The sequence below is a fragment of the Eptatretus burgeri genome, chromosome 12, assembly GCF_056783735.1.
Source record: "Eptatretus burgeri isolate ZD-2024b chromosome 12, Ebu_testis_v1, whole genome shotgun sequence".
NCBI classification, from domain to species: Eukaryota; Metazoa; Chordata; class Myxini; order Myxiniformes; family Myxinidae; genus Eptatretus; species Eptatretus burgeri.
Window position 1 is genome coordinate 20,911,872 of NC_140972.1, and position 26,232 is coordinate 20,938,103.

At 43.5% G+C, this 26,232-nt stretch overlaps 1 protein-coding gene across 2 annotated transcripts in view; it reads right to left on the reverse strand.

The window, feature by feature from the left end:
* LOC147015219 (uncharacterized) overlaps window positions 1-26,232 on the reverse strand; it is a 189,349-nt gene that overhangs the window by 140,766 nt on the left and 22,351 nt on the right. Inside the window, exons 4-10 of one of the 2 annotated variants that reach the window (XM_085849780.1) lie at window positions 22,392-22,566; window positions 17,381-17,574; window positions 11,727-11,870; window positions 10,096-10,239; window positions 3,479-3,625; window positions 2,687-2,847; window positions 2,384-2,522 (exon numbers count right to left, since the gene is read on the reverse strand). In XM_085849780.1, the coding sequence (XP_085705906.1) occupies window positions 2,384-2,522; window positions 2,687-2,847; window positions 3,479-3,625; window positions 10,096-10,239; window positions 11,727-11,870; window positions 17,381-17,574; window positions 22,392-22,566 (1,104 nt within the window). The remainder of the gene's footprint in view (window positions 1-2,383; window positions 2,523-2,686; window positions 2,848-3,478; window positions 3,626-10,095; window positions 10,240-11,726; window positions 11,871-17,380; window positions 17,575-22,391; window positions 22,567-26,232) is intronic. The other variant, XM_085849781.1, reaches the window with a different exon arrangement.

Consider the following 26,232-nt stretch of genomic DNA (forward strand, 5'->3'; position numbering starts at 1 on the left):
GGGTAGATGGAGGAATTTAAGAGGAAAGAGAGGATCGTATGGAGTTGTTTGGTCCGTGGACGTGTCGGAGACATCTCGATGTAATTAAGTAGGGAGTCTGTGAGTTTAAGTGTTGCATGTCACCACACAGTGGGGGCGGAAGAGGGGAGTGGTACGGTTTTAATTAGATAGGGATTAAGGTCAAGTTCCCCCATTATGTGAATATGTAGTGTGTATGTTTCTGAGGAGGGAAGGAGAGCATGCCTCGTGGCCTGATCACGGGGCCTCAGAAATCGTGTCATCGTGTGGGCAATCGTTGTAAACAGACCGGGTGCAAAAGAGGAACGTTCGGCAGATTCGCTTGTAAATAGAAGTTGCACAGGGTCTCTCAGCCCTGATGTTGATTACCATCACGAATTACCTGACGTACGGCTTGGCGCCATATTTTGGGCGCGTCTACATGTGAAGGATGAAGCGCCTCGATTCCAAGTTCCACAAAAGACCATCCCTGGGCCAAGCTAAGTGCCGGAATAAAGGAAGGATTTTCTTTCATTTTGTTTCCCCTTGTCTGTATTTAAGTCTGCGTGTAGAGGCACCTCAATTTTCGGTTAAATTTATCTCATGATTATTATTATTTCTGAATTATTGTCCTTTGTAAATATTTGCCTATTTTCATTAAATCCCGTGTTTATTTTAAGATGATGTGTCCATGTAGTTGTCGTGGGGTTTGAGTCTGAACCCCTTTGTGCATCCATCTGTTCCTCCATCGCTCTGCCATTGTGCCCTGCCCCTTCCGCACAGGTTGTAATCTCTGAGGATCAATGTGTCCGCCTCCAAAGGGAAACCACTCGGCCATCCGGGCTGGCGGTGTTAACCACCCGTCACCACAAATTGGGTCGGGGGGATTAACCTAACCGCGCAGCACCACGATAATATATCACAAAAGCAATGATAATATTGCAAGAAAGCATATATTCATTAACACATAATATTTACAACAATAACAAGAAAAAGAGCAATCAGAGATTGCAGACCCTCGCCAGGACTTCTTTTGAGTGGTGTATTTTGTGTGGCATTTGTATACTGGTGTGTTACAAGATTAATAAGAGACATAATTAGAACTGCTACTTTATAACTGCTGGCAGTGATGACCGGGTACCAAGACGTCCCACTTTGACGCAACCCCGCTTTGATTGGACACCTGACCCTGAACCATAATGTTTTTTTATTATTATTCAATTGAATTTAGAATGGGATTAAAATAAATTCAATTCAAATCAAATGGAAGACCAAATCGGTGCAGTCCTGCATTGGAGTCATCAGAAGGCGTCCAAACAAGCAAAATGCAAAGATGAAGTCATCAGGAGGAACGTGGATAGGATTCACATTTCAGCTGCGACTCCTCCATCCTCAAACCCATCCAGGAATAGCCAAGTGAGCCGATCAAGTTTGAATATAAAACATGTATTCCCCATCACTTCGAGATGATAATTGTGAAGTTTCACATTGCTTGATGAAGCGGTTCCAGAGAAAACGTCATTTCATAATTTTTTTCTCCCTTCCAATATAGTTGCCAAACCACATGACCTATCAATTATTCCTGAACAAACTTGGACACCCAAACTTGAGGAACATTTGTGTGAAGCTTCCCTTCAATCTGTCCAGCCATTCTGGAGAAGAATATTTTTAAAGTTTTTCGGATAAATCCAACATGGCTGCCACACCACGTGACCTCTGACGTAATTATCATGAAAACATTCTCCATGAGTAGTCTCGCCGATGATGACAATTTTGTCTCAATCCGACAAGAGGTTGCGGAGAAAAACACAAGTTCTGTGCAGACAATCAATCAAACAAACAAACAAATGGACATAAATAAAATTCTCTCTCCATTGGAGAGGGTCATAAGAATTGTAGTGTTATCTGGCAATAATAATAACAAACAAACAAATAATCCCCACGTTGGCCCCAAGCACATCTGGGCTTAATGAAAGACAAGGTAATGTTCAAGCAGTACAGCAGGAGGGGACGCAACAAGACTGTGAAAAACTCATAAAAATTTGGTTCATCGGACCAAGGAGACCACAGGTGGTTAAAGGCTTCTTGTTGCTTTCAAATAGAAATATGACTATGATGATGAAATGACTATGATGATGATGACGATGACAATAACTATGATGATGAAAGAAACCAGTCCTGTTTGTATGCCACTGTATATGTAGGTAGTCTCATACAAAGAATAATTATAATAAGATTCTTCAAAGATAACAACAGCCATTGTGGTGAGCTCTTCAAAAGAGTTAAAAATGGCAAAGACAGAATTGAAAACTCGATCAAAACTCAAACAATGATCGAATAAGGTGTGATGACATTATTAATGACGTGAACGAATCATTGCAATTACCAGTTTCAATGAAGCTTCACTTTCACACAATTCGTCCTTGGAAGAATGAAGTTGCGCTTCCAACTGAGAAACTCTATCTTGAGCTTCGATGAACTGCTCTTGGAGACGTTTCTCCAAATTCTCCATCTGTTCCTGTGCACTGCAAGATCCAACACATGTCTCCGCATGAGGGAACAATGTATATCACAAGATACATAATGGTAACTGAACAAGCAAAATAAAGATCATTTCCACGACAAAACACAGAAACCAATTGAAGAAATGGAGAGAAGAGTTAAAATGGGCCTGGTGATGCGTACGTACCTTCTCAGAGACCGTGAAAGCTGATCACTTCGTGCTTTCTCCTCATTTAATGCACTCTGTATAAGGGCATGTTCCTTTACCAGGGTTTTATTTTGTCCCTCTGCGATGAAGCGTGATGATTTTTCAAACTTCAACCGCAAATCAAGATTTTTTAGGCCAACCTGCCATCAACACACACAATTAGGGTCATCCCCACACTCAAACTGGAAAAGTACTGTTATAGCCGGGGGGTTGGGGCTCGACATGAGGGAAAACACTCAAGTTTCTTCCGAATACCTGGTCCTGAGGCCACCGACCGAGCAAAGTCTGTGGCGTGCTATCGCAAATCCTCACGATTCTCATCAAAAGCAAAGTTGAAAGATGGCAAAAGGTTCCACCAATAATGAGCCATATCAGCCTTTGAATGAATTTTTTTTCCCCTTGGGACCTAAATCCCTACCCCAAAAGGTCTGAACCAGGGGTCAAATCCAAAAACTCGTGACACACTTAATACGTCCCCTAATGTTGAATGCATATTCAGTTTCAGTTTAAAATGTGCCAGTAATTGCATTGTTGGGGATTTGACCCTTTTTGTCCCACCCCTGGGGCAGGGCTAAAATGACACTGCTGTCACAGCTTCTTGCCATGTGGTGATCATAACTACCAAGTTTTGTGAATTTCTGCACAACCGTTTCAGAGGAGATAGCATGACGGACAGACAGATAGAGACAGACAGATGGAGCAGATTACAATATTCCCTCATTTTAATTTTTTTCAAAAATCATGTGGAAAATAAAGAAAAAGGTGTTTTACCTCAAACTTCCTCAGAATTGTACTTTGCAGGTCTGCGTTCTCCTCAAACTGATCAGCCTCATGACGTATGAACTCGGAAAGGAGTGAGTCTTTTTCTTTAATCTTGTAGAGTTCAAGTGGGAGTTCATCAATGGTCTTCTCTTGAGGCTGTCACGGTATTCATGAAATCATCGGTTATCAACACCTTCAGGAATAAAGTGTTTTCTGCATGTTAAATCCAATAAACAGGAAAGTTAAATTGAAGATTCAAGCAAAACATCACAACTTGGTCCTCAAAATGTGATCCAAAAATAAGATGGTGTATATTTTGAGCACTTGGACTCCATTCCACCTTATGAAGCCCACAATCAGAGATTAAACTAACAGTTTATATGTTTTGCTTTCATGTCCCCTCAATGAGAGTTTTCAACCAAATCACACAACCAATAAATATCTCTTCTATGATTCGTCCATCACATGTAATGGGTCACGTGAGCTGAAGGAGAGAGAAGAGGTTGCTTTGGCATGCATGTTGCAACCACATTGTTGAATAATTTAGACCTGAGCCACAATTAATATGTGGTCATTTAGTGTAAAAATTCAGAAGTTCATTTGTTCTTTTTTTGAAACATTCGAATGGATGTGGTTTCACATTGTATGTGGTTAAACTCTGTGCCAAAAAGCCAAAACTGATTCCACAGAGGTCTCCACATTCAGCGATGTCAAACTCATATTGAACAAAGCAGTGATTAGAGAAGATGACCAGTGTGTGCAGTTGATCGTTATCTCTATTTATGGGAATGAGGAGATGGAACAAAGTCTTCCCAGGACTCAAAGTATTCACCTCAGCTTCGGGAAGGGATCACAGTTCACGGACCAAATTGTTCAACTTTATTGTTCTCAGACTTTTGCTCCGAGGGCTCTTTTCAGGTTCGTCACCAAACCCTGGACTGCCTCCAATTGTAGTAAGTTTGTGGTAATATTCCCAGGGATTTTCTTGATTTCTGCATTATTTAGATCAAAATCACTGGGTACTGAAACCTCAATTAACAATGCCTTCTTTTCCTTTTTGTATCTGAGAACTATGTTTGGTTGCAGTGCTTTGTTTATAATGATCAGGCAGAATGGGATCATCAGATTGTACGCGAGCATTATGTTCTTGTTTTCAATGATTGCTTTTGGTTTACATTTCCATGAGTTTTGAGGAGTTGGGATTTTGAAATTTCTGCAGATGTTCTGAGGCGTAACTCCACATACCCTGTTGTGCCTTTGTGTGTGCAGCTGCTCTGACATGAGGTTTTTGCATCTCGATAAGAGGTCATTCATGCTTGCTGTTTCTACCTTGCAGAACCTGCACTTGTCCGATTGGCTTCGTCCTGCCAATTTTTCAAAGACACTCGATGACCCGTGAACCCGTTGAGTTCCAGTTGTGACAGCGGATGATAAAAAATCATTTGAACAACAACAAAAAAGAAGCTCCAGCGAACTATACCGCTGAGGTTGTTTGCATTGATCAAATACTCCCGAAGAGTACTTCACTGAATCGGGAATTGATTTTTTAATAATATTTTTCGTTGCCCAATTAGAACGAAAATTGATACTGCACACGGCAGGCGAATGGTAAGGGGGCCCTAAAAAATTTTTGCTATTGTGTACCGTTTTGGCTGTATTTCGGGAACATACATACACACATACATACACACATACATACATACACACATACATACATACATACACACACACATACATACACACATACATACATACATACATACAAGATGAGAGTTTTAGTAATATTTCGATTGATTAGTGTTGCGTCCTTGGTCCTGGGCATATATAATGATTCGTTCTTCATCCCAATTGAGTTGACCTCTTCTTCTGTTCAAGATGCTGGTGTGTGTGTGTGTGTGTGTGTGTGTGTGTGTGTGTGTGTGTGTGTGTGTGTGTGTGTGTGTGTGTGTGTGTGTGTGTGTGTGTGTGTGTGTGTGTGTGTGTGTGTGTGTGTGAGAGATAATATTTAAAGATTATCAAGGTATGATATCTTTCAGAGGTAAATTGAGAGCAAGTGCATGAATCAAATCAAAAGTTTCAATTTGTTTTGTGCTCAGCTTGTTTTAAGGTGAAAACTACAAATAAAGGGTAAGACACCTTCATTTGGAATGATATTCTGTCACGAGGGACACAGAATAAGTCAACCAAAATGAATAGTCTCACATCACGTTCAATGTAGACTAGTCCAGGTTTCTGATGTTGATTAAACCTGCTTGGCTAAATTGATGCAAAGGCATCTTGTTGCTTTGAGATCTCTCATCGATTAACAAGCACAAGCCGATTACATTTTGCTTCAGGTCCAGATCCAGATCCGGCCTTTCAATGGGATACAAAACGTAAACTGTTCAGCCTGGCACAGGTAGGTGCTGAACTGAATGTTGTTCCGGTTTCATGTGCAATACCTGGGAGGTGGCAGAATAGCCTTGAGGTCTGCACATATCCCTCCATCTGGCCATCTAGACTGGGTTTGAATCTCAGCTCAGCCACAAACAGTCTCGCAGGCAAGGTGATTCCCTTGGATGGACATTGGACTGGGCGTCCAGTCTGTCAACATTAGTTGGTGGACAATAAAGATCCAACAGTTTCCTTCACGAAGAGTCGGAGAGTAGGTGAGCTATCACCAGCACTTTGAACAAATTACAAATTCATGTCCTAACCTACAGAGAATGTTGCATCAGAGGCACAGCCAAACCCTCAGTCAATGATCCCACTCGCAGTCATGTGCAGCATACAAAAGAAGAAAAACGACAGTTGGCACTGCCTGCTCCTCAAAATTAAATGCAAACAATGGACAATGAGAATTTCCACCATGTTGCTCTGATATTACCACAGAGCAAGCGGTGTGATCTTTTTGCAGATATGTTGTTGCATTATCATTTTGATCAAAAACACTGCATTTCATCGATGTTGCTACCTCCTCATTCTGTCCTTTCAATCTTTGACAAGAAGAGCTGCAGGGAAATTAATTCAGCAAAACACAAAAATCACACAGGGCTGACAAAGATGCAGCCACATTGATCACGTGAGTGGACGACACAAAATCAAGCAAACTCACAAAATGTCCGAGCCGGAACAAAGTGTCACACGCTTTGCTATCAGGTCAGGTCAGGTATGGGAGCATGTGCCAGAACAGCGTGTCACTGCGTCCACTTTCCGCTGGTACTCCAGGGGCCTCCGTCTGGCAATCCCCCAGGCAGATGCCAGGCCCATCCCCATCTCCTTGAGATGATGGTCAACCTGCTGCAACCACGAGGTACGTGGTCGGCCCACTGGCCTCCTCCACTCATGAGACTCCCTCACTGAGAGAATCTGGTGAGCAGGATCAGCGTCAGGAAAACGAGCCACATGTCCATACAGCCGCAACTGACGCTCACGGACTATGCAGGTAACAAATCTCATCCGAGTCTCTCTCAGCAATCGCTCGTTGGACACAAAATCCGACCAGCGATAGCCAAGGATTCTCCGAAGAGACCTGGTACCAAAGGAATTAAGTCTCCGTCTCAGATCCTTTGTCAGAGTCCAAGTCTCGCATCCATAGAGCAAGACTGGAAGTACCAAGGACCTGAAGACTCGGACTTTCGTCCTCCCGCACAGGTACCGGCAGCACCACACCCCATGATCCAGTGAATCCATGACTTCCCAGGCCCGACCCAGAGGTCTATTGACCTCTGACTCGCAGCCAGCAGAGACATGAATATCACTGCCAAGGTAAGTGAATCTCTCCACGACCTCAACATCCTCACCACAAACAGACACAGACAGGACAGCAGCATCCAAGATGTCACCGAAAGCCTGGATCTTGGTTTTGACCCAAGAAACCCGTAATCCCAGCGGCTCCGACTCCTCATTCCGCACCTCGAAGGCCCCCAAAAGGATATCTAAAGTCTCCGCAAAGATAACTGCATCATGTGCAAAATCAAGGTCCGAGATCTTGACATTCCCAAACGATACACCGCAGCTTGATCTCTTCGACATCCTCCCTAAAATCCAGTCCATACAAGTGCTGAAAAGTGTGGGGGCAAGTACACACCCCTGAGGAACTTCAGTAACAACTGGATATAAGTCAGAGATGGTACCACCACACTTCACAGCACTCTCAGTACCAGAGTAGAGTTCAGACATCAGATCGATCAGTTTTGGTGGCACCCCAAGAAGACCAAGAATCCTCCAGAGGACATCCCGATTCACTGAATCGAACGCTTTACAGAGATCAACATAGGCTGCAAGCAGCCCCTGCCGAAACTCTCGTCTGCGTTCGGTGAGGACACGAAGGGCAAGGATACGGTCAATCGTTGACCTCTTTGGTGTAAAGCCTGACTGCTCTGGACGCTGGTGCTCAAGCAGATGATGGCGAACCCTATCAAGAATTATCCGAGCAAAGAACTTGCCCGGCACTGAGAGCAGCGTCACCCCTCGGTAGTTGTTGCAGTCTTGACGATCACCCTTCCCTTTCCAGAGAGGAAGAACAAGGCCCCTCTTCCAATCAGTTGGGACGATGCCTGTGTTCCAGGCAGAGCACAAAACTGCATGCAATGACATGAGTGCAGCATTTCCACCAGCCTTGAGAAGTTCAGCATGGATGCCACAGATCCCTGGAGCTCTGCCCCGTTTCAACTGGTTCACCGCAGCCCGTGCTTCAACAAGCGAAGGTGGACCACAGTTGATTCGAGGGTCAGCAACAGGGATTGTAATACCCTTGACGTCCAACTTGACAGCTGGCGGATCAGCCTGGTACAACTGCTCAAAGTAACCGGCTCAACGGGCCTTCACTTCAGACTCCTCTGTCAAGACCCTACCACACTCTGCTCTAACTGGAGTGCTCCGAGGGATTGGCTTGGATGAACGCAATGCGCGAATTCCCCTGAAAGCAGGACGAGAATCACCTGTCCACAGGTGATGCTCTACCCCCTCACAGATTCCTCGCACAAAGGTCTCCTTGCCCACCCTCAGTGCACGTATAGTTTTACGCCTCAGCTCCCTGAACAGCTCAGTTCTGGCCCTGCGACTCTGGTCAATGGTATCTTGTGTCCCTTGAGAGACAAAAATCTTCTTTGCCCTGCGGTGAGTTCCAAGACATCCACCGGCAACATCAAGGATGGTGGTCTTGAAGGCACTCCACAACTCTTCAGGACACACCAAAGCACCCAGACCCCCCAAGTGTCCACTCAGCCTGTTCGCAAACTCCTCAGCTGCTCTCTCATTCGTGAGCTTGCCAACATCCAGCCAAGGCTGGGATGGGACCATTCTCCAGGATTTAAGGTGCAGCTTTAGAGTTGCTACAACAAGCCTGTGGTCAGTATTGAGGAACTGAGCACTCCGGTAGACCCTGCCGTTTTGGATCATCCCCCAACGACCGTCAATGAGGACATGGTCAATCTCCTTTGCCGCACCGCCAGCGTTGGAATACCAAGTCCAGCGATGAGCTTGTGGGCGCTGAAACCATGAACCAGCCACCCTAAGTCCATGACTTCTTGCAAAGTCAAGGAACTTAATGCTATTCTGGTTCATAGTTCCTGACCCATGGGGACCAACACATGTCTCATAACCATCCCTATCAGTTTCAGTCGATGCATTTAAATCCCCCAAGACTAGAAGTGTATCTCGTCTGGGGCACTGATCAACCACAGACTCGAGCGTGGTTTGCTATCACCGGCTGATTAAAATACAAGCCACTCAGTGATTGAAAATTACAACCTGTTGCCTTTGTGAATGATACACGGTGTCAATATACCCTCCCTCAGGCAGGGGTCAGTGGTTGAACAACTTGCACGATGATACGCGTCCAGATGAAAATTGCAGGTCATCTCCCCCACCATTGTCGGAGTGGGGGAGAGAAGTGGACGATTTATTTTCAAGCCCTTCACCCGACACTGTGTACCACAAGCACGTGTGAAAATTTGGTGAAAATCGACCACGAGCCGTTTTCAATGCTGTGCAGTTCAGACATACGTAAATAATTAAATACAGAGAATTGCCAGCAGTTGGCCACAAGAACAGCCCGGAATGGTTACCACCTAAAACGTCAGCTTTTACATCCTTGTTCCTGCAGCGGTTAGCATACCTCGTTCAATGTTCTGTAGATTTTTTGCACTTCGCACAATTATATTAAAATGTTTCAAAATGATTCAACAACAGCATGAAGTTCAATAACTTCCACCAAGTCTGTCGTTAAAAAACCCAAAGGAGTTAAGTCTCGAGGAACAGTATTTTGTCTTCACGTCTTTCAGGCACGAATTGCCTTGAGCCAGCAATTCCATCAAGTAAGATCTGCACCCCGAGAAGCCATTTCGTCCACAATGAGGATGTTTTCAACATCTCATTTGTATATCACGAAAAAGATAAATAAAAAAGGATAATAAAAGAAAATAAACGATTTTTTTATCGTTGGAGTTTGTGTTGGATTTTCAAATCTGATCATGATCCTTTGGACAATTAAAATTATTACTCTGCACTAAAATCATGTTACAAAACTCGTTTCAGGATCACTATTCTCATTTGGATCCGAGAATACGAATCACTCTCTTCACTCCTCATCTCAAAAGGCACCAACCTCTCAAAGCTTTAGTTTTACTCTGGATGTAACTCACCTCATGTTTACAGAGAAACTCACTGCCTGGGCCGATCTCCTCCAGCTCAAGGGCCTGGCTCTGTATGAGCTTGGCCTGCCTCGAAATCTCTACCTCTTCTTCATCGATTTGATGTCGCAGTTTTGTAATGGTCACATCTTGTTCCTGCCACAACATTGTCAAACCATTAGTGAAGCACAACAAATATGTGACCTGACATAAAATGGGGGTGTGCATTGGGAATTGGATGATGTACATTGTTCACAATCAGAATTTGTGCGTATGTTGTCTGCATACTTTCACAACATACATACATACATACATGGGCCACACATTCATGGATATGCAAGCATGGACAGGCATGATATACCTGCAAACAGATACAAGTACACTTGAACAACAACAAACACGATTTTGATGAAACTTGACCACAACCTTCATCACTTGTGATGTTCCAAAGTTTGTTCACATATTTTTTTCAATTGGGGTCGAAGATGGTTTTTGCTGGGGTTGGGTTGCCCTCAAAAATTGGTCTTCACAACAACAACATTGGTTCATTGGTACATTTTTACAATTCCATCTGATGTTGACTTCCTCCTCAGTATCATTATTCTACCAGGTGAGCGCCCTGGGGTATTGCCCCAATTTTTGGAATTCCATTCCATCACCTTTTTCCTTTTTTCACCTCTGCCACTAAAGGTGGAAGGAGGTTATGTTTTCACCCCTGCCTGTCTGTCCATTTGTTTGTCTGTGTGCAGGATATCTCAAAAAGTTGTGCACGGTTACCTATAAAACTTGGTGGACAGGTTGGGAACGTGGCAAGGCCGAAATGATTAGAGTTTGGTGAAGTTCCAGATCTGGCGATGAGAATTTTAAAGTGATTCTTCAGCATTGAGAGATGGGGTTAAAAACGACATCTCAAAAATTTGTGGACGGATACAGACGAAACTTGGTGGATAAGTTGGGTGGTGAAAAGAACAAATTGATTCGATTTTGGTGAAGATCTGAATCAAGATAAGGACACGAGAATTTTTAATTTTTTAAGTCATTCTTCAACATTGGGAGGGAGGGCCAAAAATGATGCATCACATTATATTTAAAAAGTGTATTGGGCCCGATATGTTCTCGTGGATCAGGCATTGCATGGTGGAGGTGTGTGCTCCACCGAGTGCCCTTCTGGATTTTTCTTGTTTTTCTCCGATTTTTATTTGTGGCAGGAGTAAATAAGTATGGATGTTGGTGTAAATAGTATCATGTGGTAAAATGTGGTTCACTTGTCATGTAAAAATCATGTGTTGAAACACTTCCGTTCATCCATGTATGATATTCCAATTAAAATGCGCACGAAACAATATCTGCATCACAGACACCGCAGGTCTATGTGGATGCTGTTGCATCACCAATGCATGATACAAAACGTGCAGCACGAGTTATAAAATATATACAGGAAGTGCTTTACAAAATCAGTGTTAAAACACACACAAACACAGCAGAGCTTATGATGAATTTGGTGTGGTGTGTTGCGACTCAAACAGGTGAGTGACGAAGTGGCTGAGTCCTTCACCAAACTCATTTGAATCCCTACATAGGACTCCAGTCCATCTCTCACCTCTCAGCCTCAAGGCTTCAGTTTGACACTGGATGTAACTCACCTCGATGAAAGCACGAAGCTTACTGTGTGGGCCGATCTTCTCGAGCTCACTGGTCTGCCTTTGTATCATATTCGCCTGCCTTGAAATCATCATCTCTGCTTGATCAATTTGATCCTGCAGATTTGTTATGGTCGTATCGTGTTCCTGCCACAAAATTATCAAACCATCAGTTTCTCATGACTGAAACCAAATACCACCCAGAGATAAACACTGCCCTGACACAAACACCATATGGAGACAAAGAGAGATAGGGAAAAAGAGGGAGAGAGAAAGAGGTGTGGGAGGGTGCAACACTGCACGAGGAGGAGGCAGAGTGAGAATGGGCAGAGAGAGAGAGAGGGGGGGGTGGACAGAGGGGAGTTTGCACAGAGAGAAAATGTTATGCTTTACGAACAAAAAGAAAACCACACACACACTCCATCTTGTCATAACTGTCAACTGCACATCCTCATCGGGACACGAACTGCACCACGATCAACTGTAGGGTGCTTGGCAAGTGGCTTAAACACTCAAACAAGCACTCAAACAGAACACCTGGCTTGGCAAGTGATTACCAATTGCGTCGATAAACCCATGCACCCAGAAACGCCCAAGTAATGTCCAAATTGGATAAACGTTTCTCCACAGTCAGAATTGCTGCTAAGTTCGATTCCAGAACTTAAATTTTGTCATTCGGCTTCGTTTAACAGATTCTTGAGATTATGGCATGTGCTCTGATTCACATTCTGATTCCTCCCCTAACCCTGTCCTTTTATACAATGCACGAAACAAACATGCAAGCACACACGCCATTCAATAGGTAATTGATAATGAGCACACTACGTTGCTTTCCATGGCTCGGATCCACCACACCACTCCACTCCACACAATACCACCCGTGCATCGCGTGCCATTGTTTTGTCAAATATGCGCACCAATTCCCAAATGGCACCTCACCTTCCTTCACATCTGCCTCACCAAACCTCACCACTTTGACCACAAACGCCTCCCGCACATGTGGAAAAAGATCCCTGCCCCCCTCATACCTCTGCATCGCAACAATTCGCCACTCTCTTTTGAGGAGCACCACACGACTCGGATTGTCCTCGGCACCGCACGATGCTTGAACATGAAACAGACGTCAATAGCCCGACCGCATCTCACCGCGGACGTCCCAGATGAGCATCGGGAATTGATACAACCTTCATCCAGTGGTGGCAGGGAAAGTCCGCTACGACTGCACTCGACATTCAGACTGCACTCGGAGCACGTTCAGGGCCGGGGTGCCAGCTCAGAGAGCATGCCCTATGTTGAGTCAGGAGTTCCAACCCGTGGCCAAAGTGGGTGGGCATCTGAGACGGTTTCCGGTCCCGGAGCTTGGCAGGGTAGGATCGGGGCGCTGTGGCCCAATAGAGCAGGATTCGGGCCACAGCGCTTCGCTTTCCGCTCATCACCACACCCTTCGCCCAGGGCTCATAAAAGGGGGAGTGCGGAGCCATTAGACTCTCTTTGCTCTCTGCTCGGCACTTCACTGGCCTCTTCGCTTCGTTCCCTGTCTCACTATTGGTGTGTGATTACCAGAACATGCTTCTTCTTTGAGAGCCTGATCAGGGGCGACTGCCGAGATTCCCTGCCATGCTGTTGACGTTCCGCTACCCCCGTGCAGCCAGAAGGACCAGTGCGGAGCGCACATTGCCACGGCAAAGTAATTAAGCAGGAGATAACGTGCCACATCACGAGCTCAGGCGTAGCGTCCCACGAAGGTACACTCGACACATGCAAACCTTTACACAGCTTGGTTAGGGATCTTTGTGCTTTCGCATCTATTCTCCCCTCTCTCTATCCACCTCTCCATCCCATCTTCTTTGGACACACAAACAACATCATTACTGACTCGCAATCCCATTTTCCTCTGGCACGACACCGCACCCCCACATTGCACAACACCACACCTCAGACACAACCACTTCATCTGCAAGGAAATAAAAAGTTCTTCACTATATTTATTTTTCTTCATAATAAATTCCTTGTTGACGTTTCAACCTGTCTCTGATTGTCATTTGCTTCCTTTGATCCAGCATTGACCAATCCAAGATCGAATGGAAGGTAATTCCCATAAAAATTAACCTGTCGTACTCGGCATGCACCAGCAGTAAATGCTCGGCCACCTGACTTGTTCAAGCAACACACTGCACCACAAAGGTAATTGTGAACAGTGGCCCCAGGTCCAGTTCTTCTGAGGAGAAACGAGGATTAACCCCCTCATAATACACTCGGTACCCGTGGCCGTAACGATATTACACACAAACATGTATATATTGTCCACAAATATTTCTTTTACACGAGAAGACCCGTGAACCCGTGTCTTTCATCACCCCACCATTCGTTGTATCAATTGTTGTGTCAATTCCACCCTTGAGCTATTTATTTTAGACGACGACCCTTGTCTTTCAATCCGGACAAATCTCACACTCTCACTATGTCTCTTCGAAAGCACCGGTTAGAACCCCCCCCCCCACCCATCCACTTTCTCAACAATCCTCTGGAAGAAGTCCTTTCTTTCAAGCTTCTGGGTCGAACTATTTGCCATAACCTTTCCTGGGAAAGCCACATTTCAAACCTCGTCTCCAAAGCCAGTCGCCGACTGGGAATCCTCCGTCATGCAACGTCCATCCTCGGCCCACCTGAGCTCCTGACCACTTACAAAGCTTTTGAATGCAGCCTGATGGAGTATGCTCTCTTCTCTTCTACCGTCTTCTACCTACGGTCTTCTACCGTCTCCTCTCCAGCCTCGTCCCCCCTCTCTCTCTCTGCGATTTGTCCACACTACATTTGCGCAGCCGCTCAAGGTCCGCCAACCACCCCTTCTGGTAAAACTACCAAAATCACGAATCACTGCTCACCGTCACTCTTTCATTCCTCTTTTTTCCCGCCTTTGGAATAAACTCCCTCAATCTATTCAATCCCATTCTTCCCTCCAGGCCTTCAAAACAGCTGTTCACCACCACCTCTTATCATCCCCCATCCAAATCCTCGACCTTTTCTACCCCTGCTAATCCACAAAGCCCACCTTCAAATTCCCTGCTTTCCTTCCTGAAAGTCCCTGTAATGTCCATCTTGTATTCCCCATGTTCCCCACCCCATCCCTCTTCCTTCCACAGATCTCCTAATGTCTCTGTTCCCCACTGTTTTGTCCTTCCCACTCCCACCCCTCTTGTCTCATGCCCCCCTTGAGTACTTGACTGAATTGGGAATTTATTTTTTCATAATTTTTTTCTTTGCCCGATTTGAACGAAACTTGATACTGCACACCGCAGGAGAATGATGAGTAAGGTCGGCCTGAAATTTTTGAACTATTGTGTGCCATTTTGGCTCTATTTCGGGAACATACATACAAGATGAGAGTATTCGTAATATATCATAGAAATATATGAATATGTATATATATATATATATATATATATATATATATATATATATATATATATATATATATATATATATATATATATATATATATATATATATATATATATATATATATATATATATATATATATATATATACACACAGTGGGGAGAACAAGTATTTGATACACTGCCGATTTTGCAGGTTTTCCCACTTACAAAGCACGTAGAGGTCTGTAATTTTTTATCATAGGTGCACTTCAACTGTGAAAGACGGAATCGAAAATAATAATCTTGAAAATCACATTGTATGATTTTTAAATCATTAATTTGCATTTTATTGCATGAAATAAGCATTTGATACATCAGACAAACAGAATTTAATATTTGGAACAGAAACCTTTGTTTGCAATTTCAGAGATCTGACCTTTCCTGTAGTTCTTTACCAGGTTTGCACAGACTGCAGCAGGGATTTTGGCCCACTCCTGCATACAGATCTTCTCCAGATCCTTCAGGTTTTGGGGCTGTCGCTGGGCAACACAGACTTTCCGCTCCCTCCAAAGATTTTCTCTTGGGTTCAGCTCTGTAGACTGGCGAGGCCACTCCAGGACCTTGAGATGCTTCTTACGGAGCCACTCCTGAGTTGCCCTGGCTGTGTGTTTCGGGTCGTTGTCATGCTGGAAGACCCAGCCACGCCCCATTGAAAATGCTCTTGTTGAGGGAAGGAGGTTGTTGGCCAAGATCTCGTGATACATGCCCCCATCCATCCTCCCCTCAATACGGTGCAGTCGTCCTATCCCCTTTGCAGAAAGGCATCCCCAAATAATGATGTTTCCACCTCCATTGTTCACGGTTGGGATGGTGTTCTTGGGGTTGTACTCATCGTTCTTCTTCCTCCAAACACGGCGAGTGGAGTTGAAACCAAAAAGCTCTATTTTGGTCTCATCAGACCACATGACCTTCTCCCATTCCTCCTCTGGATCATCCAGATGGTCATTGGCAAACTTCAGACAGGCCTGGGCATGCGCTGGCTTGAGCAGAGGGACCTTGCGTGCGATGCAGGACTTTAATCCATGACGGCGTAGTGTGTAACTGATGGTTTATTTTGATACTGTGGTCCCAGCTCTCTTCAGGTCATTGACCAGGTCCTGCCCTGTAGTTCTGGGCTGATCCCTCACCTTTCTCATGATCATTGAGGCTCCACGAGGTGAGATCTTGCATGGAGCCCCAGACCGAGGGAGATTGACTGTTATCTTGAACTTTCATTTTCTAATAATTGCGCCAACAGTTGTTGCCTTCTCACCAAGCTGCTTGCCTATTTGTCCTGTCGCCCATCCCAGCCTTGTGCAAGTCTACAATTTTGTCCCTGATCTCCATCGACAGCTCTCTGGTCTTGCCCATTGTGGAGAGGTTGGAGTCTGATTGATTGAATGTGGACAGCTGTCTTTTATGCAGATAACGAGTTCAAACAGTTGCAGTTAATACAGGAAATGAGTGGAGAATGGGAGGGCTTCTTAAAGACAAAACGAACAGGTCTGTGAGAACCGGAATTCTTACTGGTTGGTAGGTGATCAAATACTTATTTCATGCAATAAAATGCAAATTAATTATTTTAAAATCATACAATGTGATTTTCAGGAATTTTGTTATAGATTCCATCTTTCACAGTTGAAGTGTACCGATGATAAAAATTACAGACCTCTACGTGCTTTGTAAGTGGGAAAACCTGCAAAATCGGCAGTGTATCAAATACTTGTTCTCCCCACTGTATATAAAAAAAAAAAAATATATATATATATATATATATATATATATATATATATATATATATATATATATATATATATTAGATATACACGCACACACACACACACACACACACACACACACACACACACACACACACACACACACACACACACACACACACACACACACACACACACAGTGTATGATTTATGCAATATATCAACACAAAAGTGCAAACATTGACAATAATACATGCATAGGTACAATAATACAACAAGGATGATGTAGATGTGATTATGAAAATGCGTATGTTGACATGTTTACGTATCCTGTATTTACATACAGAAACGATGCACAAATTGCATGCATAAATGAATGACGTGAAAACATCAAACAGCGTTGGTATACATAGGTGGAGGATATTCAAACAAATATGATAGATGTGCAAACATGGATGATGTACAAACATGGATGATGTACAAACATGGATGATGTGCAAACATGAATGATGTACATACACAGATAGCATCTTTCAAATGCCGATTTTCGTCAACGAGCTTCTTTTCCTTCTGTGAAGCGCGCTCAATGATGGTTCGATGCTTTTGCTCGAACTCTTCAAAAAGCTTGTTTCGCATCACCATCATTTCCTCCTCATGCACACTCAGTGCATGTTCCAGCTCGTGCATCTTGTGCTTTAAATCAAAGCACTCCCCTGCATATCACCAGAAAAACAGCAAACATGATGAAGATGATCAAATCAAAAGTTTTTCTTCATTATCATTCGCATCGACAAACCACAATGCAAGCAATATATTTTGTGGTTTGTTTAAATCCATGTGTGTTGTCAGCTGTGAGATGACAGAGCCACATCCATGTTCTTTGAATGACAAGCGCAAATGAGAGCAGAAAGAGACGGGAGAAGCATGGTAAAAAGAGGTTGCTTTCCAACTCCTGTTTACTTCGCAATCAGGATGATCCATGGTGGAATGTAACAGTTTTCTCAATGTACGATATATTATGTGATTTAATTGATAACATACAAGCGACAAATCTGTGATAATATTGTTCCAGCTCTGCGAAATCGCCGCTCCCCCCGAGGCAATGGCACACAACATAAAGCGGACCCGAGTCACTTATTACTTCCGCCACTTAAGGTGGACGGAGGTTATTGTTTCACCTCTGCTTGTTTGTTTGTTTGTTTGTGAACAAAATATCTCAAAAAGTTGTGGACGGATTTGGACAAAATTTTGTGGAGCTTGGTTATGTGACAAGGATGAAATGATTCGATTTTGGTGAAGATCCGAATCGGGATCTGGATCTGAGAATTTTTCAAGTGATTCTTCACCATTGGAAGATAGGGCCAAAAACGCTGTATAGCAGGACATGTCAATAAGTTTTGGATGGATTTAAACAAAATTTTGTGGAGCTTGGATATGTGACAAGGAAGAATTGATTTGATTTTGGTGAAGATTCGAATCAGGATCCGGATTCGATAATATTTTTCAGTGATTCTTCACCATTGAGTAATCGGGCTAAAACGACATATAGCACGGTATTTCATAAAGTTATGAACGGATTCGGACAAAACTTGGTGGGTGACTTGGTTCGGTGATGAGAACGAGCCGATTAAATTTTAGTTCAGGTCCGAATCCAGATCTGGTCGATCAGTGGGATACAAAATGTAAACTAATCAGCCTGGCAGAGGTATGCGCTCCATTGAGTGTCCTTCTAGTTTCATTCGTATTCGTTTGAGATCAGCTGTTAGGGCTTATTATATGCCATTGAGCAGTGTCTGCAGATAAGTGAGTGAGTGATGTGTCAGTCTGTAAATACTTGTCACAATCGCTTGAACAAAACACACAGTTTTGATGAAACTTGGTCTCAAGGTTCATATCTGATGCCGAACAACGGTGTCTTGATCGGCTCAAAATCTAAGCTTATTATGGGGGTCCATGGGGAGAGAAAGAAACATTGAACCCCCCAAAATGGGTATTTGCAATCGTCTCCGAAACGACATACACAATTGAGATGAAAATTCATCACAATCTTCATCACCCAAGATGTACAAAAGTGTATCGGCCGCATCAAAATCTGCGATCATTGAAGGGTCTACGGTGGGGGGGGGGGAGAGTCTTCCCCCTCCTTCCTAAAATAAGTATTTTATCTCTTTTCCGAAACTATACACCCAATTTCATTGAAACTTGCCCACAACCTTCATCGCCTGTGATGTACCAAAGTTTGTTCACGGCATAAAAAAAAAAATCAGGGGCGAAAAAGGTCTGCGGGGGGGGGGGGGGGAGGGGCGGTTGAAGTGAGTGACTGTGTTTCCAAATCCAGGTGACCTTCAGGACGCGCTGTCCTATTTTTGTGAATGTCACCAGTTTGTCATGTCTTTTCCTCTGTTGGTTCAGCGGAGGCCACACGTAGCGAAGCCAGAAAATTGTACCCCACTGATTGGCGATTGGCTGTTTGCCGGTGCGACCTTCGCAACTCCACTCGGCTGCACCTGATCAGGTAAGTTAACGCGAGTATGCATCGACGGCATGAGACCAATCCCCCCAGCCCCCCCCCAAGTCCCTTGGTGTGCCCGTGCACAAGTAAGGTTTTCACAGAAAGTAGTGACACCCTGTCAGGATTGGCGGTTCCATTCGGTGCTCATGGTTGATCAGCAATCCAATGGTGCATGGACTTATCTCTGCTCGATGGCCTCATCACCGGGAGTTCGGGAGATTGGCATTGGCCTGGCTGCTGCCACACCATGGATGGAACTGATAAATTACAACAATGTTATTTTTCTGCAAATTACAGAAAAAAAACTAGAGGGGGAGCACTCGATAGAGTGCAAAACCTCCACCGCCAACACTGCTGGGTCACTTAAGTGAACCTGATATCCTATTCATTGTAGTTCAAAACGGATCAGACTCGACTGAACCACGATTGAATAAACTAACCTCGATCGACGCGCATGTAGAAATGCCAAAAACAAAAATCGAAATTTTTTTGAAAAAAAGGTGAAAAATTTTGTTGTTTTTTCTCTCACAAATTATTAATTTTTTTATTGGAAATCACTTAAAACATGTAGAAATGCAAAAACAAAAATTCAAATTTTTATCAAAATGGCCGCCATAGCGGCCATATTGGAATTTGGACCAAGTCCAAAATCTTATGCCATGATCCTTGGACAATACCAAATCCCCCCACCAAGTTTCATCGAAATCCGTCCAGGAGTTTTTCCGTAATACTGTTCACAAACAAATAAACAAACAAACAGACAGGGGTGAAAACAGTAACCTCCGTCCATCTTTGATGGCGGAGGTTAAATATGATCATACATTTTCACATTTGCCATATATTGATGGACCACAATTTGTAAAAAAAAAAAAAAGTAACATTCTCACACTGTGCAGAAATTTCCTGAGGTGCGAGTAACCTTCATCGCTGAGCAATACTCGGCCGTGAACATCAAATGCTGCACAAGATTATATTTGCATTGACCTGGAGGAGGCAACACATTTCTGGGCTGATCCTCACAGATCTCACATTTCACCCCTGAAAAATGAGGGAATCCAATACATTGAGGCTGATTGGTTATGACTCACCAAGAGGCTTCCGTGTAAAGCCTGTATCTCACTGGGCTGCGACAGTTCGCGACGAGTTGGAGACACAAAATTGCGATAAAATAGCAATAATTTTCACTTGGAATCACACTGAATTTATTTTTGCGTATGTCTCACGAATATCTCACATTTGCGTATGCCTCACGTCATTGGGAACAAATTGCGATATAATTACAAAACTCTCAGGGGTCCCAGGACAGATTATCATTTTTTTTCTCCAATCAGTCACAATTTAGTTTCATCGGTCGCCAATCCCTCACAAAGTGGTCTCACATTTGTCGCACCTTCTGACTCATGGAAACTAAATTGAGAAGGGTTCGAGACAAACGCGACGACTCTGCAACTTTTTTGAGAGAAAATTAGTCGCACGAATTTTTTGAACAAGTTCAAAAGTCAAGCGACATCAGAGCAACGTCCTGCGACTCACGCGAGGAAATTGAGAACCACCGCGAACGTTTCGAGGCATTTTGGAGAATCCCGTTCGCATTTTGTCGCGAGCTGTTCCAGCCCAGTGAGATACAGGCTAAAGGGCTGTTCTTCTCCCACCACAGACAGGTGGATATCCAAGCAGTTCTTTCCCCATGGATTTCTCAGTAACTTGTTCCTCACAAGCCCAAACAGGCTGCACTTGTTCTGCTTGTAACCCAACCTTGTTACCCTCACCTAATGCAAGGAAACTGCTCATCTCTACTCTTCCCCCCACCCCACCTCAAATCCCCCACTGGAGAATCTCCTCCCTGTGTTCGTCCAATCATGTTATTCTGTCCAGTCTGTTAAATTGGCACCAATCACCATCTCGTTATTCCCTATTTGTATTCATGATCTTTTCTATTCCCACTGACTCGATTGTCCTGCTCTCCCTTCCTTCTTCGTATTGTTCGTTTTGAGTTGAGTTAACTAGCTGGTGAAAGGCAGTCATCAGCCATCGCTGGCCTTGCGCAGTGAGCTGTTTCAGCAAATTTCATTTTCCATCAATGTGAAGTATTGGGCTTACCTCCACCAAGTGGTCTGTTGTCTATCTCACCATAATCACAAGCTGCAATGTGGGTCAAGTTTCAGCAGGGCATGCAAGCATTAGAGCACCCAATACACTTCTGGAGACAGTTCAGGAGGCACCACTCCTTGCATGGTAAGCGGCAGCCAGTAGGGGTGGTCTAAATTAGCAGCATTTGCTGCAATCTACCAACAGGCTGTTTCCTTCTCTACTTGGTGAAGGGCCATTGCATTGAAAAATGTGGGGACAGGAATACTCCACAATAAAGGGGAGGGACTTGTAATACTCTCTCCCACCTGGAGTGGTACTCCATGATACGTATTCACATTCATAATTTGCATTCCCCCCGCCCCTTCCTCAAAGACCACCTGCAAATATAAAAACACCCCGATGCACTAATTATGGTCATATTGATCCAATGCAGCAAGTCTGGATGAAATGAATTGGCCCAGAATTCTCGGAGGAGTAGTGCAACAAACAAACAAATATGCACGCACACACAAACAAACAACGATCCATGAATTATAGTGAGGATGGACATAGTGTACGGGTCTGGTGGAAACAGCGCCACCTTTGGTGGCAGCCGATATTATCTATCATCTTCATTATACAATGGGCCTTCTTAAAATTACAACATGGAGAATGATGTGCTGTGATCAATAAAATTTCTTTCAAAATGACAAAAATCATAATGTGCATTTCCAACAATGTTCCGCAGCACAATTCCCACCTCAGGTGGGCTGAGGAGGGTTCAACAGCCTGGAGGGAAACACTGCCCGCTCGTATTTACAAGATCCGGATTCAGGGCAGGACAGGACAGGACAGGACAGGACGGAGTAAGAACAAACTTAAGTTGTTTTGAGACTGCTTGTTTTGTCCACACCATTCGAGCATCACATCCATCTCAGTGGAACCCACCTTGCTGTTTATGCTCCATCTTTTGGTGTTCCACATCACACTCGGCATTCTGAGTTTTCTCAGCCTTCATGTTTTTGTTTTGAAGGATCAACTTGGACTTGAGGTTTTGACACAACCTCTCACTCTGTTGTAGTTTTTGTTCCAAACGCATGATATCCATATTGAGATCCATAACCTGCACCAGCACGTATCATAAGCATCAAAAACATGGAAACAAAATTGTCTTAATTTCCATAAATGCAGATGGCGTCTGCACAGATAATTTTCACATCTTCGAGCAATAAGTACAGCTTCTAACTTTCAATTAATTAGGATGAAACCACAATGGTGAATCTGTTCCCATGGGTTCAGGAAAAAAACAGAAAGGTAGACTGAAAAAAATTAAATATATATGTACCAAAAAAATTGTGTACTCGACATATGAAAAGAAAAGCTCTCTCTGTATACTCTACACATTATAATATAAACTCTTTCTGTCGACTGTACATATTATCATATAAAGCTCTGGCACTGATTGACTGACTGACTAATATTAAAGATTGCGACCTTCTGGGTGACGAAGAAAGCTGAAATTTTCATGCCGATAGACATCGAAGCCAGTACAACAGAAAAAAAAATTGCAGAATTGTCAAACAACATTCATAAATCCATCCAAATCCCTCGAGACCATACTCTGTTCAGAGTGTTGGTGCTGCCAAAGCAGTCTCCTGTGATATTAGGCACAATCCCAGATGGATCACCACTCCAACACAGGATACTCAAATGGCTCAAACATCCCAGCAAGCAGGTACTCATTTGGCCAACGTTGAAAGGATAACAGGCTGAGTCAACCCCACCTGGTGTTAATTCATTTGCTGAGCATGATTTGAACTCAGGACCCTTGGATCCCAAGCCCACCACCCTCATCATTAAGCAAATACCAGGCATATTCATATCTGAAAATAAAAATAAATGAAAAGAAAAGAATGAAAGGAAAAAAAATGAAAAATCAAATTCAGGTGAGCAACCCACGACAATGGGGAAACGTGGTTCGTATTCTCACACATTGTGTATATACACACAGATATGTATACATATATAGATATATGCACATAAATTTTTTAAGAAGAAGGCACTTCGAGCCAAAAGTAAAAATCTCAATCGACTCCACTAATTTGAGCAAAAATGCGAGAGCAGGCCCATTCTCAGGCAAAGTTTCACCGGCTTCATCACACATAATATATCGATTTTGTGCCTGATGTTGATTGTGTCTGATGAAGCTGGTGAAACGTTGCCTGAGACCGGGTCTGCTCTCGCATTTTTGCTTTGATACGCAAAGTCAAACTACTCGTTATATACTTTTGGTTCGAAGCCCCTTCTTCTTTAAAAATGTGTAATCCCAACCGCCCCAATCTTATTCTCTCTCTGTCTCTGTCTCTGTCTCTGTCTCTGTCTCTGTCTCTGTCTCTCTCTCTCTCTCTCTCTCTCTCTCTCTCTCTCTCTCTCCTAATCTCTCTCTCTCTCTCTCTCTCTCTCTCTCTCTCTCTCTCTCTCTCTCTCTCTCTCTCTCTCTCTCTCTCTCTCTCTCTCTCTCTCTCTCTCTCTCTCTCTCTCTCTCTCTCTCTCTCTCTCTCTCTCTCTCTCTCTCTCTCTCTCTCTCTCTCTCTCTCTCTCTCTCTCTCTCTCTCTCTCTCTCTCTCTCTCTCTCTCTCTCTCTCTCTCTCTCTCTCTCTCTCTCTCTCTCTCTCTCTCTCTCTCTCTCTCTCTCTCTCTCTCTCTCTCTCTCTCTCTCTCTCTCTCTCTCTCTCTCTCTCTCTCTCTCTCTCTCTCTCTCTCTCTCTCTCTCTCTCTCTCTCTCTCTCTCTCTCTCTCTCTCTCTCTCTCTCTCTCTCTCTCTCTCTCTCTCTCTCTCTCTCTCTCTCTCTCTCTCTCTCTCTCTCTCTCTCTCTCTCTCTCTCTCTCTCCCCCTCAACATAAATATATATATATATATATATACATATATATATATATATTATATACACAAGTCTGGAGACGGCGATGGTTCACGAGCAATGTCCACGGTTCTCCTTTTTTATTTTTGACCTTCGAGGAGACGTCACGGGCAAACTGGCGGGAATCGGGAAAAACGTAAATGATGAAAGTTGTCATACTTGGAGAGCACTACTTGCATACCAACTTTCATTCAAAACAGTTGAAAACCGAAGGAGCTCGATGCCCAATTTATTGATTATTTTGGCATTTTCTGAGTTTGTGACCTTGTGACCTTGACCTTGGGACGAAAATGAAAAATCGAGCTCCATGGGCGATGCAAGTGCCATTGGGATAATCAAATAATGAACCCCCTGCCAGATTCGACAAACACCCTCGGAGAAGATGTAACTTGAAATCGGCTACACCCTAAAAACACGTTTTTTGGGCGTGGCTCTGCCCATAATGGGAACACCACGCCCATTCTTAAGAAAACACAACGAGATCATGATATAAACCTCCCATCCAAATTTTATCAGGATCGGATCAAAACCCACGGAGCTATGCTCGGGACAGAGAGACAGACAAACGCCCATAACGAATACTGTGGTCACTTACTGACTCGTGAACCAATATATAGAAATATGTGTATATATATATATATATATATATATATATATATATAAATATAGATAGATATAAATATATATATATATATATGTATACACACTTACAGACATATATTTACATACATCCAAACACACACACACATCTATACATGTAAATAAAATCGATCATTCAACAAATGTCTCCCAGTGTATCTGGGGATGGTTACACAGGCAGAATGATCTCGCAAGGACAAATGAATGAACCAGTGGTATTGGAGAACAGATTGGGGTTGCACTTGATTGATGAGGAGCGACACTGTTCCCTTCCGAACAAAATTATTCGGATGTAATTTTTGCATCTTCTTCATCAACCTCCATTAATCAAAAATGATCTTCATAAGTAGGGTAAGAATACTGATTCTGGCTCACTTTTCCCCATGTAAATGAATGGGGGATTTTCAGCGATTTATATTTTTTTTCCCTAAAAATAAATCCCCTTTTTATCCCAAGGTATATTTATTTGTCTCCCCTTTTAACTTGGAGGTTGAACCTCATTGAATTGAACACCTGAGGGTTGAACAGCTCACTCATTGAACCTATAAAGATTTGTTCATTCTCAAATTCCTTCAATAGTTTAATTTTCTTTGCACAATAATCCCCATCTAAAATATTGACAAACAAAACATTTGAATCTTTATATTTTTTAAGATACCCCTTTTGTGCCATTACGAAATGATAAACTTCTCTTAATGCTCTTGTTTGACCACCTCCTGAGCCACAGGTTATTTTTTGTTAAGCCCCGCCCACTTTTCTTTAAGCCCCGCCCACTTTTGTTAAGCACCGCCCACTATCCACAAGGTATTCAATAAGCCCCGCCCACTTTTCTTTAAACCCGGCCCGCTTTTGCTAAGCCCCGCCCACTTTTGCTAAGCTCCGCCCATTTTTCATGAGGTATTTTTTCTAAGCCACGCCCACTTTTCCTAAGCTCCGCCCACTTTTGCTAAGCTCCGCCCACTTTTCATAAGATATTTTTCTAAGCCACGCCCACTTTTCCTAAGCCCCACCCACTTTTGCTAAGCTCCGCCCACTTTTCATAAGGTATTTTTTCTAGGCCACGCCCACTTTTCCTAAGCTCCGCCTACTTTTGCTAAGCCCCGCCCACTCTTACATCATTTCCAGTTCATCTCTGACTCACAAAGAAATCACTAGAAAATTACAGGATGTTATGGTTTTGAAAAATTTCCCAATGAAGGCTTGCCTAGGCTTGCCCAGGGAATTTCCAA